The sequence below is a fragment of the Sorex fumeus genome, unplaced genomic scaffold (genome assembly GCF_029834395.1).
Source record: "Sorex fumeus unplaced genomic scaffold, SorFum_2.1 ptg000098l, whole genome shotgun sequence".
Classification (NCBI taxonomy): domain Eukaryota; kingdom Metazoa; phylum Chordata; class Mammalia; order Eulipotyphla; family Soricidae; genus Sorex; species Sorex fumeus.
This window is the reverse complement of record NW_026606155.1, coordinates 48,477,770-48,494,902: the sequence shown is the minus strand read 5'-3', so window position 1 is coordinate 48,494,902 and position 17,133 is coordinate 48,477,770. Positions and strand designations below refer to the sequence as shown.

Genomic DNA, 17,133 nt, shown 5'->3' with positions numbered 1-17,133 from the left:
ACATCATGTAATATGAATCAGAAACAATGTATCAGAAATCAATACTGCTGTACATTCACTGAATACTATATGACTGAAGCATAGCATCAATAAAATATCCTAGCACTCTAAAGAAAATAACACTGAATGACTAAAAGGGGGTGAGAAAAAGAAATTACGTTCTAAACACAAATTAAAAGAATGTTAGTAAACAGCTGAACATAATTAATTTCCTAAAACAATAGAATAGCAACTAACAAAAATATGTTACTGCCAGTGGGGGTAGAAAGTGGCTTTTAGAAACAATTTATAAAAACTAAAATCAGGAAACAGATGAAATCTTTAAGATTCTCTGAATAATTGATGTGAACTAAAAACAGTGAACCAAAAATACATGATGTCTCTGTCTTAACAAATGCCTGTGTGATAGTATTCCTATTACTTTCTACTCTACAAACACCATCCTTTCTTCCTTTCTTCCTTTCTTCTTCTAGTTTTTATAAGTCACTAAAATAACCTACTTCTACTACTGCATAGAATTATAGCTCTGTCCACAGTCCTCCTGCTGTTCATCAATTTGCTTGAATTATCTTTATATTTAATTAAAATTACTCATGGAAGGATAGCACAGAGGTAGGGCATTTGCCTTGCACGCAGCCAACATGGCTGACCCGAGTTCGATTCCTCCGCCCCTCTTGGAGAGCCCGGCAAGCTACCGAGAGTATATCGCCTGCACGGCAGAGCCTGGCAAGCTCCCCGTGACGTATTCGATATGCCAAACACAGTAACAACAAAGTCTTCAATGGAGACGTTACTGGGCCCGCTCGAGCAAATCGACGAAAAACGGGAGGGCCTTTACCTTTACCTTACCTTACTCATGAATCAATGTCGAACTTTTTATTAATTTTTATTTATTTATTGCTATGAGGGTCATATACCGTATTGCTCAGTGTTTACTCCTGACTGTGCTCTGTGGGATTACTCATGGTGGTGCTCTGTAGGCATTCAATATTTGATAGTCATTTATTTTCAACTATTGAGAAAAGTTTTGAATTTAGCTATGATTTCAGATTTCTGTTCAAAAGTATAGTACAGTCTAATATAGGTAGTTTAAATTAGATGAAAAGAAAATCAAAAGACTAAATGAGTTTTGGATAGTCTCTTTGTTTATTTATTTTCACCAAAATTATTTTATTAATCTAACAACTACCACTACCATAAAATAGTCTACCATTTGATTTGCTAGGCACTTTAAATAAAATCTCATTTACACTGTATATATATATGTATATATATATATATAGTTACTGTATTTTTTTATGTAGGAGTATTGCTATTATTCAGCCACTGATTTGATTGAATTGGGCATAAACTCCACCTTTCTTTTTTTGTTCACTTTTTATAATTTTATTCATTGAATCAGCATGAGAGCACTTATAAAGCTTTTGGGTTTAAGTCCCAGTCATACAATCAAACACTCATATCTTCACCAGTGCCCATTCTCCACCACCAAAAACCCCAGTATACCCCCATCCCACAACCTCCCCCTACCTGTGGGGCAGATGAATTCCACATTACTCTCTCTCTACTTTGATTACATTCAATAATTTGACATCAGACCCACCATTATTATTTGGGATTTTACTCCAGCACTCATATCTGCTGAAAAGGCAACAGTAGACAATTTGTTTTCTATTGCTGGTTATGAATAACGATATTGCATAGCTGTGCGATTTTGAAATTCCAAAATTTTAATAATTAAATCTAAAGGGATTTCTGCCAAAACCTGCTGGGTTCCAAAATTTGTTCCTGAGTCTCTTGGATCATGGCCATTAAGCAGCTTGATCAGGAGACAGAGAGGCCGTTCATGGGCAGTGACTCGGGGTCTCATTGGGGTGGGGAGGAAAGGGCCGGCTCCACCCCCATCCCGTGAGGCTCCACATGTCTCATCACTGAGTGCCCAATCCTGACTGTGCAATAGTCTCTGTACGATGGCGGCCACTGAGTCACCACGGGGGAGCAGGTGGAGAGACAACACCCTTTCCCCCCTGAGGTGACCCCACGGAAGTAACCTATTCCCAACTGAGGTGGCCTGCGCTGGTAACCTACTGCAGGGACAAGATGCATTTCTGCCAAAAGCCGCTGGGTTTCGAGATTTGTTTCTGAGTCTCTGAGATCATGGCTGTTAAGCAGTTTGATCAGGAACCAGAGAGGCCTTGCCTCCAATTAAATAGCTGAGCCGGAATGTGATTTGTGGGTGTGTCTCCCACACACCTAACTTTTGGCCATTTACTGTCTTGGTAATCTTTATCCCAAGTTTTTCGGGTCTGGCCAAATACACAGCAGCAATTTTGGGGTATCTGGAAGTCTGAAGGCGCCATCAGGCTGCTGATGCACTCGCCTCACAGGTACAGATTGACCTGCTGGTGGCACCATACCCCCTTGTTACTGTTTTTGGCATATCAGATATGTCATGGTTAGCTTGCCAGGCTTTGCCATGCGGGCGCAATACTCTCAGTAGCTTGCTGGCTCTCCAAGAGGGGCAGAGGAACTGAACCGGGGTCGGCCCGGGTTGACTGCGTGCCAGGCAAGCACCCTACTCGCTGTGCTATTGCTCCAGCCCACACTATATATATATATATATATATATATATATATATATATAGTAAGATGGTAAGATGTAATGGGAAAACCAACATTCTTAATTATCTCAAAACAGTAGTCAGATGTTTCTTATCTCTAATCAGATTTAAGTCTTATTTCCATCAACTGTTATATCATGAACACAGAGCACACAATTCACACTGATTTATAGAATAGATTTATCAGGTTCATAGACTACTTGCATGTTAAGATGTTCTTGAGCATTAATGTAAGCCCCAATTATAAAGAAAAACAGTTAAAAAAGAAAAGAGGTACTGATTAAAATTCTGTAAACATGAATCTTGCTTCCAGAGACCTTTTCAAAAGTAACTGTGGCATACAAGCTGCTACTGGATACATTTTTTGTATCCACTTCACGTAAGTTTTGTTGTTTACCATGGTATATTTTGCTTCCTTTTTTGCGTATACCCACCTGTTCTGAGAATTTCCACCTGGGTCTTTGCTCAGGGCTCACTGATGCTGGACTCAGAGGACCAGACAGGAGACCAGGGATTGAAACCTGATCTGCCATGTGTAAGGCAAGTGCTCCATCCTCTGAGCTATTGATCTAGATCCTATGAGGCTATCTTAATAAATAAAAAAGGAAATCTTAATAAATAAAAAAGGAAATCTTACATTAAATGTATCACCATCTATCTGTAACCTGCCTGGTTACCCACATAACAGTAAAAAATAAATTACAAGAGTTGGCAGAATTATATTTCTGCAAAGTGGGGAGTTAGGGATTCATGTTTTACTGATTGATGATTTTTTTTTTATGTAGAGTTGATTAGAACTGTAAATGCAGCATTTAGATCTGTAAATACTCCTCCTAAATGATATTAAGACTAGTATCTTACATAGAACTAGTCTGGAGGACAGATTAGATCACTGGGTAACAGATCATACCTGAGATTTATTTGTCTCTTTTATAGGGTCTCTTATGATATGGAATTTCCACTGAGGACAAAAAAACTTGACTCTGACCTGAAAGATGATGCTTTTTATATATTTTATCCTATAACATGTTATGAATAGTGATAATATTAATTATATGAACTTGTGAAAGTAATTATCACCGCTATGAAAGACAGTAATCTATAACATTTAATTATCAATGAATGATTTCAAAGATATTCTAAATATAAGTTATGAGTGAGAAGGCAAATTAACAAGAAAAATTTTTTAAATATTTTGCTAGAAAATGAATATACATATAGTTGCACACTTCACACTTTTCACTGAAACACTGGGACTTTGAAAAATACTAAGTACAAAGTATGGTTTATAAAACAATAATTTACTAGCAATGTTAAGGAAAAAATATTTAACTTTTATAGGAAATAAATATTTTAATACTTTTGTATATTTATTACTCAGTCATCCTACTGAAATATAAATCAGATGGTTCAAACTTTTGCATTCTTATGAACAATTTCCCAATTGTGCTATTAAAATTATCATCTAAAAACATAATAAAAATAACTATTGGGCTGGAGCAATAGCACAGCGGGTAGGGCATTTGCCTTGCACACGGCCGACCCGGGTTCAATTCCCAGCATCCCATATGGTCCCCTGAGCACCGCACGGGTAATTCCTGAGCGCAGAGCCAGGAGTGACCCATGTGCATTGCCGGGTGTGACCCAAAAAAGCAAAAAAAAAAAAAACTACTAAAATCAGAAATGTTTCATCAATCGTATATTGTAGCTCTTAAAACAAGTAATATATTCCCAAAATATTTGAGTTAAATTGTGACACTGAATTGCAGTAATTTACATTTTTCCCAGTAAGCTACCAAGAGTATCAGATACATGGCAGACCCTGGCAAGCTCTCTGTGACATATTCGATATGCCAAAAATAGTAACAAGTCTCACAATGGAGACGTTACTGATGCCCGCTTGAACAAATCAATGGACAACAGGACAGTGCTACAGTACTAGAGTGCATTTTATATGATAGTGTTGACCTTCATTTTATTAATAACATTTTTATTTTCTTCTCTGATTATCTATTGTGTCTAGGTTATACTCATCTGGGTGAGTAAATAGTTTATGAGGAATATTTTATGTAAAAACTTAAAGTTCAAGAATAATCTTGGATACAATAAACCTAGAAAATTCATTGCTGGGACAACAAACTGCATAGGTGTACAGGATTCCAAAAACATGCAAACTTTCTGTAACTATGGTAATATAATTTTAGAAAATAGGTCACCCTGTTGCTCTGGAAACAGTCTCAGAAAGACCAAAATTGAAAATCTATAATGACCATTGCTTCCATTTCCAGATTATGACATACTCATAACCTATATTCTCACATTTTTGAAACTATTGACTGGAACAGGGTATGCAGAAATTCCATTAATTTAAGTCTGAAAAAGCACTAAGACAAATAAACTGTTTTATATTATTAATAGCAAATTTCTTCTATTTTCCATTTCATTCTGTCAAACCCACAAAATATAATATTATATATTTGTGAATAAACTGCATTAATAGTGCAAATAGAACAAGATATTCATAGCTATGGTTTTCTGAAAAACACCATTTTATTTGTTTACTTATAAGGGTAATTTACATATGATCATGGACATATTTCAATATTAGGTGATGGGCCAAGTGCAATATCTAAGATTTTTATCATTGCCATCTTATTACTTAATTATATTTTCACTTATATAACAATCCTATTATAACTTCTATTTTATGCATTATGTGACTTTTCTAAACTTTCAAATCCTGCAAATATTATAGCCTACAAAATCAAATAATATCAAAGCTTTTGCAATCCCTACTTTAGGGACCTGTTTCACCAAAGCACATGGTTCAAGCACTTAACCATAAAGTTCGGTTCACTGAGTGCTATAAGAAGTAGCCATGGGGCACACTGAGCACTGCTTTAGAGACCTCCCCAAAATAAGAAGAGAAAACATATCACCAGTAAATCTATAAATGACACTCACTTTTAAAATGACAACTAGGGATGGAGGGGTAGCTCTGCTGAAGAAGCACATGTTTTGCTAGGCTGGACACTCAGGTTTAATTCCCAGTACCAATGCTGGGAACTGAGCTCTTGAACTCTCACATATGAGACATATGCTCATCACTTGACTCTCTCACTCCAACATAAAATAACATTTTGTCTGCACTTAAAATCTATTTATTATTCAATTGGTTTGTCTCTATTACAGAAATCACTTTCAAAGTCAAACTTTCACAGTGCCATTGATTTTCAGAGGAAATTACTCAAATGTATTTCAATATTTATGACAAAACATTCTCCTCAATACAGTACATGTTTCCCTTGACAATCTGTAAAACCAATAATTAAAAATATTGAAACTTGATCCGGGTCATTAAAGATTTACAAGAGTGAAAATCATACAGGTACCTGACTTCCACACTGATTATGTTCTTGCTGACTCATGAGCTTCCAATGTCATAAAAGCAATGAACTAGCATCTATGGACATATTTATCAGTTTATACTTTATATGCTGAAAGCTTGATTTATCCCTGGTGTACTTTAAGAGCTACCTCAAGGATTTTACTTATTTGAAATGCACAAACTCTTCCAACGTTGAGAACAACCAGATGGGAAAAGTGTTGAAGCAAACCTGGTTGGAATATGTAAAGCATCAGACACCTGACATGCCTGAATATAGTTACTGAGGACAGGGTATTAGTTTATATTCATAAGGTCAATTATTTATAACTCTAATACTAATTCTGGAGTCAACATTAATATAAAATTTTTGTGACAACTTACAAAATATATTTTCCTTTTTCTTCTGGTTTGGTTTATACATGAAAAAGTGAAGAATAAAATAGTAGACTGAATGCATTTCTGTGCTCTCATTAGGAGGAATCTAGTATGTTTTGTATGCTAGTTTTTTCTTCTTCTTCTTTTTATCTTCTTTTGGTAATGCTAGGGACTTAATCCAGAGCCTTAAATCGGAGAAGCATGTGATGTACCACTAAGGTATCCCCCACCTTCTGACCTGACAATTGTCAACACTCATAAAGATACCTAGATAATTAAAAAAATTAGGAATCAGAACACCTATCACCTAAAGATATTAGGAACCAGAACACCTGTAATCTCTTTTCGGCATTAACATAAGAAGTCCTTGCAAAGTTTTTCTTTTAAAAGAAAAAGCAGTAAATGAATTTTGTGTTCATTTTTTTCAACTTTACAAAGGTTTTGATTAGTTGGCCAATATTCTATTTAAATAACTTGAGGATCCTAGAAGGAAGCTAGCAGTGTAGCATCTACATTCCAGGCATAAATTCGATCCTCAAAATCATCCAATATGCCAACTACAATCTCTGGAGGCACTGCCATTGTAATTTCCAACACCACAAGTATGCTATATCTGGCACATTGCAAGTTGTATGTGAATAGGCAACCATATTTGTGAAACCCAGCAAGCACTGCAAAGTATGCATGTATCACAACCAAATGTATGACTCCTATTGTCACAGTAACAATAAAGGGAAGGAAGAGACATATTACATAAATTTATTCATTAAAAGACAATCTTAAGAAAATTTGGATTAATCTTTCTCCATGTCTCATATTAGCTTGTCAGACCTGGGAATGATAAAACCATAAATTTCCTCTTTATTGTTCTGTTTATTTGTTTTTGTTGATATAATTCAATCTCAGAATATCTCCAAGAAGATCCTTTAATTCCTAAAGGTCTGTTTATAATGCATCAGATGACAGAAAGTATGTGGTTAAAGAATAAAATTCACCTGCCTTAGGAATACCTATCAAGAAAACCAAGTAATGGATAATAAATACTTTTTAAAAACTAATAATATACTAAATAATAATATACAATGAATCACAAATGTTTTAAGAAAATTTCCACACTCAGATCTTAAATGTTAAGCTCTGACTTTTTTTTCTCAGTATCCTTGGTTTTTTTTTTTTTTTGGTTTTGGGGTTACACTAAACAATGCTCAAGTGTCATTTTGGCTCTTTACTCAGAAATTACTGCTGGTGGTGTTCAGAGAACCTATGGGAATATGGGATGCCAGGGATCAAATCAGGTAAATACCTTACCGGCAACACTACCTCTTCAACCCTCATATATATTTTTTAATTGAAATAAGATGATTAACATTTATGAGTTAGGTCCACTGACATTAAATATTACTATGTGGGTATTTTGGTGGAGTGGGGGCCTATGGGGGGGCAATTATTTGGGCCACACCAGACTGTGCTCACGGCTTTCTCTTGGGTCTGTGCTGAGGGATCACTCCTGGTGCTTGGGGCACAATATATTTGGCTGGGGATCAAACTCAGGTTAGTCATGTGTAAGGCTATACTTAACCCCTGAACAGTCTCTCCAGCTCCAATATTTTCTTTTTTATAGCACATTTTCACAAAACCTTTTGTATCCCTTTGATAACGTTTGTTTTTGTCTCTGATATCCTCCCCCTCCACACACTTCTATAATGACTTTTATCTGATGTTTAATGGAGCACTTACCTATAGCAACTTACATCTTAGCCAATATTCCAATATCTATAACTGCTGACTTATAACAAAATGTGGTAAGTTTTTGGTGAGTAAATAAAGGAATGAACTTAAATTTTTTAACAACTAAATGTAACATAAAGTTAAAATCAATGAGTACATATTTTTAATATTTCAGTAAAGGTGTGAATTTAATAACTACTATCAAGCGAGCTGTTGGACTTGCTGACTTGTTCTGTGCAAATTATGTCCCTTGTGGTTTATATGTACCAACTTACTATTTATGATAACTTGATGAGAATATTTTAGAAAACTGAAAAATTTTGAAGTTACTTTATAAAAATATCCAAACAGAAATCAGTGGCACAACCATGCTCTATATCCAGGCACAGCAAAAACTATTTTTTTTAATGTTTCAATTACTAGGGAAAGTATTTTTAAAGGTTCATTTTATTTTAGTTAGTTGAAAATAAAATATATTAACTGATTTGAAAGTTTCTTAAAACCAGTTCAAGATTTATTGAGGTAACTTTTATACATAATTATAAAGGATGTGTTCTCTTATATAATTCCATCAAGAAATTTAGCAATTTCAATATGTTTTCATTAAGTTATTTTGAGGTCAATATTACTAAAAATAGGATATCTCAAATTACAGGATTAATAGTGTTTTGACCTTTTCAGAAAAAAATTGATATAAGAACTACTTGAAATTACCAAGATTTCTTGATTTAAAAAGATTATTTTACTTATTAGCTTTGTTCACAAAACAGTTTTTGCAAATTTTAATCATAAATTTATATATGAAGGATATAGTATATTTAAGAACTTTCTTTGTCCATGATATGTGCCTCCTTGTGATACATATGAATATATATTTTAAATGACTTCAATGATATTTGGTATTATGTAACTATTAAATACTGTACATGACCATTGACTGAAAGCTTTTCAGATTTCTCAGATGAGAAAAAAATATTTTGTTCTTTCTTCTCAAGAAGGCACTTGGTCCGTAGGAAAGTTAAAGAATTCCCTTTTAAATATTAGCTGTGGGTAACAGATATAAAACATAGATTGCTCCATACCTGTTTTATTGGAAAGTCTAAATGACACCATCTTATCGGGAATATTACATACATTCCTCACAGAAGCAATGCAGCTATAATTAGCATAGTCCTGAGGTCGGAGATTCTTCAGTTTTAAGATCTTTGTTTCCCCCTGAAAATATAGAAATGGTTATTAGAAAATGTCAATGATAACTTTGAATAACCTAAAAGAACAATCACAAAATTTTGTATTAAATTGTATTATGTATAAGACTGTGGCAGATTGTCTTTTACATTTTAAGTAAAATGTATGAACATTAAAAAAATAATAGTGCAAGATTCCAGTGTGTTTGGGTCTGTGGTGATCCTGTGCATCCATACAGCACTTGTGAGAACAAGATGAAATGATTCAAGGTCTTGCCCAGCTTCAGAGAAAGCAAAGTTATAAAAATTTCAGACAATTGAAAAAAAAGTAATAATTAAAAGAAACCCCCACTGCATTTAAAATAAGCATGGAAACAAAACTTTACATATGACAATGAAAATTCACAGCATTTTCTTTGAAAACTGGCTTCCTGTGGAGAAAAAAAATCTATTTCTGGTACGAGTTATGCAAATTATCACACAAATATCAGAATGATGTACTTAACAGAGTTTATTTAACAAACAGAGCAATTGATGCAGACTTCTACATTAAAAGTTATGATATAAAATGATTCTGATGAAAAGCCACTAAATAAAAACAGTGTTCGTAGAATAAATTTAACAAAGTCAACTAGTGATAAATAATCAAATGTATAAACATATTTTTTGCATATGGGATAATGATAGATGATATATCTAAATCTGAATTAAGTATTCAGATGGCAAATTTGACTACATTAGGCAAATGGTCAAAAACACCTTAGAAACACTGATGAATAGGCAAAGGCCATTTACACTTTGGACACCCAAATTGTCCAAAGAGCAGAATGATCAGAATAAGTAATTAAAAAGGAAAAAACAAAACAAAACAAAAAACTCTTCCAATCCATTTACCAGTTAAGTGTCCTTGAATTTCTTTATCTTCTAAAGTCATTAACACATCTTCCCACAATAATTCCCTCAAAAATAGCTTAATTTTGTAAATGGTAAAACAATACCCCAATGAGAAACAGGCAGGAGGAGAGGACACCCAGCAATGCTCGGGGGGAGGGGGGGAGGGGGTGGTTCTCCTGGCTCTGTACTCAGAAATCACTCCTGGTGGGGCTTGGGGGATCATATGGAGTGCTGGGGATCAAATCCAGGCAGACCACGTGTAAGGCAAGTGCTTTATCTCTTTTACTATCTCTCTGGACCCTCAAATTCAGCCCCCCAAATAATTCATCTGGGGGAGGGCGTTGGGTCATATCTGACACTGATCAGGGGTTATTACTAACTGTCTGCTCAGAAATTACTCCTAGCATTGCAGAAGACCATACAGAATTCTGAAATTGAACCTCGGTTGGCTGCGTGCAAGAATAGGACAGAGATTGGAATAAATGACAATTGATCAGCAACTAGCTTGGCAGCCCTGTTCCCTCCTTCCCGTGTCCAGTGGTGGCAGTGGATGACCAAGATGAGGAGAAGGCTCTTAACCATGGGACGCATGCATCAAGCACCCACACTTTTTGAAACTCACATACTTTGGCTATATTCCTTTTTTGCACTGTTAAAATTCAGTCTTAAGTCAGCCATAGTTATTGAATGTTCTCAGTGGGATAAACAACAAAATTTTGTTTTTAAAAATTCTTCACGCCCTCTCCTCTCTGGAAAGAAAGATGGCGGCCACATGGGAGCCTTGTGGACAGTAGGCATGAGCCGGGGGTGTGGGGGCGACTAAAACCTCATTGGAAGGGGGGCGTTCTGGTCTGTCCTTCACGCCCTACCGAGGTCACCAGTTGCCCCCCATGAGCGGCTCTCCAGCACGGCCATGGCCTCAGAAGCACAAGGACTTAATGCAGAACCCAGCAGCTTGGAGCAGAAAAGTGAAAGGACTATGCGTTAATCCAGGCCATCATGTCTGTCCAGAGGGGAAAGGGTGTTGCCCCAGTCGCCTTCTCCTCTCTGGAAAGAAAGATGACGGCCGCATGGGAGCCTTGTGGACAGCAGGTATGAGCCGGGGGAGCGGGGGCGACTAAAACCTCATGGGAAAGGGGGTGTTTCGGTCCGCCCTTCACGCCCTACCGAGGCGACCAGTTGTCCCCCACTAGCGGCGCTCCAGCACGGCCACGACTCCAGGGCACAGAAACCAATTTCTTAACTATCTGACTTTCAGTAGAAATACTTCCAGGGTCAATAAGTAAAATAGCAGAAATCCAAAACCAACATTTAATTCTTGAACCCAGCTGTAGAAAGCAAATCACTTCACAATGCTTTTTCAGCATGTCTGATTTGGGGGGGGGGGGTAAACTCTAAATAATAGTGGTGAATCTTTTATTGAAACAATGAACCTAATCAAAGGAGATAGAGTGTTAACTAGAATTCATCTGCCCCACAGGGACTGGGAGGGGTGGGGGGTGGGGTTTTATTGGGGTTCTTCATGGTAAAATATAAGTATTGGTAAAGGGAAATGTGTTTGATATTTGCATGACTGAGACCTAAACCTGAAAGCTTTGTAACCTTTCCCACGGTGATTCAATAAATAAATAAATAAATAAAAATTAAATTAAAAAAATCCTTCAATAAAAGCCTGACATATTTTATATACAAAAAATGTAAATATTATCCATCCAAAGAGAGAAATCTGCATATGTTTCTCAACCTTTGTTTATAAAATCACTTAATCACTTAACTTCCCTTTAGTCGTCGATTTGCTCGAGCGGGCACCAGTAACGTCTCCATTTGTCCCTGTCGCGTGCTAGTGTAGCCCAATGGCATCTGTTCGCTCCGGGAACATGAAGGGCCTCAAACCGATCGTTCATGATCTTCAGGAAGAAGTCTGACCATCTGGTAGGTGGGCGGCCACGCGGTCTCTTGACATCCCGTGGAATCCAATCAGTAACAGCTCTAGTCCAACGGTCGTCTTTAAATCTCATTACGTGACCAGCCCATCTGATTTTCGACACCTTGGCAAATGAGACAGCGTCCCTGATCCTTGATCGTCGACGGATGTCAGAACTCCGGATTCTTTCTCTCATTTGAGTGAAACGTGATATTCCAAGCATAGCTCTTTCTATTCTTCTTTGGGAGACCTGAATAGCATTCTCATCTTGTTTGCGTAGGGCCCAGGTCTCTGAGGCATATGTTAATGCAGGAAGAACAGTGGAATCAAAGAGATGTGCCCGGAGCCGGAGGTTCTTCGTCCTCTTAGCTATTTCTTCGACGTTCTTGAAGGCGTTCCAAGCCGCTCTCTTCCTCCTGCGCAGCTCGGGTGCCAGGTCATTTCTCATGTTGACCTCTCGACCTAGGTACACATAGCTGTTGCATTCGGAGATGGTCGTTCCATTGAGAGCGAATGGGGCGTCAGGAACGAGGCTGTTTCTCATAAACATTGTCTTCGTAAGATTCAGCTGTAGTCCTACCTTTCCACACTCACGGTCAAAGTCGGCCAGCATTTGTGCTGTATTTTATAAAATAATCTTGGTGTATTAGAATTCTCATTTAATTATATACAGAGCCTTAGTAAAAGTGTGCTTATTTAGATCAACTGAAAGAAATTATACTAGAACCATTTGGTAATGAATTTGGTTGTGTACATGTATGAGGCATGGTGGCCAAAACGGTGCTCAGGAGGTTCGTGGGTCCCTTCTTGCCAGGCCTGCAGTTCAATGTGATGGCACTGGGTTATAGTACTGCTCCGGCCATGAAATGACAGGAATACACCTGGTGATGTCCATGGGCACTTCCAGGGTTCTATTTGGAGATGCCAGAGGACATATGGCACTGGGGATGCCAGAGGACATATGGGCACTGAGCAGCATACCTTATAACCCCTGTACTATACCTTTCCAGACTTTGATACTTCTAAATGAGATGATACATATTATTTATCCTACCCCTGTATAAATTACTAATTAGATTCCTTTGATTTATCTTTCTCCCCTGAATGTTTACTTAGTATTTCTGGAGTTCTCTTTGTTCCACAATTAATACAATTTTACAAAATTATTTTAAGTTATACTAACCTTGTTGATAAATTTCTGTTTTAAGCATTATTTTTCTGGACTCACCTTAATCATATCCAAATCTGACAATTATCCTTTAAATTTTATTTATACATAATTTTTACTTTTATATGTCCATTTTGATGCCTCAGAGACATCTAAAACTCAACATATCCTCAATTGATTTTCATTCCTTTAAAGCTACTCTTACTTCTTTAAGAATAGGAATATTAGACTTTTAGTTATACTCTTTGCTTAGATATTCAGTAGCTCCCTCTTTGATTCTTTAGCTTTTAAATGCCATCAATCACAATGAATCTTCTAATTTAGATTTATTTAAATTTATCATTATTTTGTTCTAACCCAACATTCAGCTGTGAAATTCTTGATCATCCTTAGTATAGATTAAGAATGAAAGCAAATGCAATAAACTATATTATAACCTTGATACTTAACACACAATATGATCAATTTCTTTATTTGAATCAACTAGATTAGTTGAAATTGTTCCTTAAAAAAAACACTTTGAGCTCTGGTAGAGTATTATAAGGAAAAAAAACCATCCAACCCATCAAAAAATAAGGGAGGGAATTAAATGAAATTTTCTCAGAGAAAACATTCAAGTGGCCACAAGGCATATGAAAAAATGCTCCACATCACTAATCATCAAGGAAATGCCAAACAAAACAATAATGAGATATCACACCACAAAGAATGGCACCCACCAAAAACAACAACAACCAGTGCCGGCATGTGGGAGGTGAAAAGTAAACCCTCTTTACTGTTGGGGCATATCAACTGCTCTAACTTTATTGGAAAACATTATGAACACCCCTCAAAAAACTAGAAATTGGACTTCCAAACGATCCCACATTTTTACTCCTTAGAATACTACTGAAGGGTCCAAAAACACAATCCAGAAAATATATTTGTGCTCATATGTTCATTGCAGCACTATTCACAATAGCCCATATCTGAGAAAATCCAAGTGCCACGAAACAGGTGACTGGATAAAGAAACCATGGTACTTATACACAATGGAATACTACTTGACTGTAAGTAAAGATGAAGTCATGCAATTTGCTGCTGTATGGATAGATTTGGATAGTATCAGGAAGAATGAAGTTAGTCAGAGGAGAGACACAGGATGGTCTCTCTCATATGCAGGATATAAAGAAGCATATTAGGGGAATATCAAATGCCCCAAAACAACAGAAGCAAATTATATGAGTACAGGTCTTCACTGGGAAGCTTGACACTGGGGGTGTATGTGGTGGCAAAGTAGGACAAGAAAGGAAACACTTAGATGATGGTGGAGAGGAGTCACTCTAGAAATGAAGTGGGCACAGAAAGATGGTAATGTGACATGCAAAATTTGTTATTGTGTTATGAATAATATGTGTAATAGGAAAAGTACTGCCTGCCACAAGTGCAGGAAATGAGTGGGAAGGTAAGTGGGTACATTGGTACATTAGTGAAGGGAAGATACTGGTTTTGGAACATTATATGCCTGCAAGGCAATCATGAATAACTGTAATTAAAAGTCACAAATAAAAACTGAAATTGAAAAATTAATAACATAACACAATAGTTATTACCATGATTGGAATCCCTTTATAATCAGTTTTCTCTGCATATCCGTTCAGTCCAATATAGTTTAGTATCTTTAAGACGTCCAGCTTCTTCCTATCACATACCTTTTACACAAATATGGTTCTGCATGTCTCTGATACAAATAAATGTCATCTTATTTTTTTTAATTAAAACAGATTTTATTTGGAGGATTTCAGGAGGGGGAGGAGAGAGGGGGAAATTAGAGAGTAGAATAACATACTCAAGAGAGAACCTGGGCTTCTCCAAAGGCTGAGAAGGCTTCTCCCTACACACTTTCCAGTATTAGATATGAAAGCATGAAGTACACATCTCAAGAGGGGAGATGTAGGAGCCACATATGCTTGAGTGCCACAAGTGCTTGGCCACATGGGCACAAGCAGCACACGGGCTCAGGCAACGTGTGTACCCAAATGTAATCTAATTTTTTAGATCCCATTGCTTCTCACTTACACAGGCAAACCTTTCCTGACTTTTCAGTGTAGAAATCTAATTTAATAAAATTTGTTTTCATCTCTTTTCCATCAAAAGTATCACTGTCACTGTCCTCCTGTTGTTCATCAATTTGCTAGAGCAGGCCCAGTAACGTCTCCATTGTGAGACTTGTTGTTACTGTGTTTGGCATACTGAATACGTCATGGGTAGCTTCCCAGGCTTTGCCGTGCATGCGAGACACTCTCGGAAGCTTGCCAGGCTCTCCAAGAGGTGCGGAGGAGTCGAACTTGGGTTATCAAAAGTATAATTTTCCATTTATTTTTGTAATGAATTTATTTTATGCTAAACTTCAGTGAGTACCTCGGGGGCAGTAATTATCTTTTCATTGAGCAATATGTCCCTACCTCCTGGCATAGAACTAATCATAGAAGAGACACAGTTTTGATCAAATACCATTTTGGCGTGACTGTGGGGAAAAGGGAGACTTCATGCATTGCTGGTGTAAATGCTAATGGTTCAGCCTCTGGAAAATAACGAGACAATTTACAAAAAAAATTATAATAACTGAGTTTACATGTCACTGTCCTCTCGTTGTTCATCGATTTGCTCGAGTGGGCCCAGTAACGTCCCCATTGGAGGCTTTTTTGTTGTTACTGTGTTTGGCATATCGAATACATCACGGGTAGCTTGCCAGGCTCTGCCGTGCGGGCGAGATACTCTCGGTAGCTTGCCGGGCTCTCCGAGAGGGATGGAGGAATCAAACCCGGCTGGGCCCGGCTGGCTGCGTGCAAGGCAAATGCCCTACCGCTGTGCTATCAATCTAGCAAATTCACCTCTTGATCTCAAATCCAAGAGCACAAATACATAATTTTGAAAAGGCATTAGCTCTTCTTCATTCATTGTAGCATTATTCGCAATAGTTAAAATCTTGAACCAACATTAGAATTCAAGAGCAGATGACTGGATAAAGAGACTATGGAATATAGACATAATGTAATTCTCTCAGCTATAAGTAAGGACAGAATCATGTTTGGTATATATACACAGTGGAATATTACTCAGCTATAAGAAAAGACAAAATCATGTTTACATTTAATTCTGAGTCTGGATCATGGGGAGAACAAATATAGTTACCATCATTCTCCCCAATAATCCAGATTCAGAACTCAGCTCATCATTCACTCTTCACTGTTTGTCCTTATTCCACAGTCAGTTGAATCAAGTGCTTTTGATTCATTTGGCAAATCCCCTTTCAAAAGTGACCTTTCTTTTCTATTCTGCCAGTGTGTTCTGTGTTTCAGATACCCATCACCCATTGATTAAACAAATACTAATTTAATTATTTTTCTTTACTTCAGGTGACCTATACAAAGAATTCAATCTCTCCTTCATTTTAATCATTCTGAATTTTTCCATTGGACAGGCCTACGTAGTGCTATTTTATGCTAAACAACCCTTACATACTTCTTTACTTAATAAAAATATAAGTTTCTACTTCATAAATATTCAATCAATAAATATTACCTAGTCCTTATTCCGCACACAAAATCTTTATTCTTATTAAGTCAGTTTCACCTAGCAGTCTTTCATAATAATTATTATTTGTTTTATAGTATTTGCTGATCAACAGAATGTACTAAATTTTTGGTATTCAATCCATAATATCTTTATGAGTTCATAATATATTATCAAAAACATTTCAAATATTTAAAACAAAATCTATGAAGTTCAGATTCATTTTTTTTCTCACTAAGCATTCTTCTTTTGCTTATATTGCTATAATTTTGGTCATCCTCACTGTTTTCTCT

General features: G+C 36.6%; 1 protein-coding gene across 1 annotated transcript in view; it reads right to left on the bottom strand.

Moving 5' to 3' along the window:
* MDGA2 (MAM domain containing glycosylphosphatidylinositol anchor 2) overlaps positions 1-17,133 on the bottom strand; it is an 873,366-nt gene that overhangs the window by 275,230 nt on the left and 581,003 nt on the right. The window contains exon 5 of the mRNA XM_056133738.1: positions 9,195-9,327. Within this exon, the coding sequence (XP_055989713.1) occupies positions 9,195-9,327 (133 nt within the window). The remainder of the gene's footprint in view (positions 1-9,194; positions 9,328-17,133) is intronic.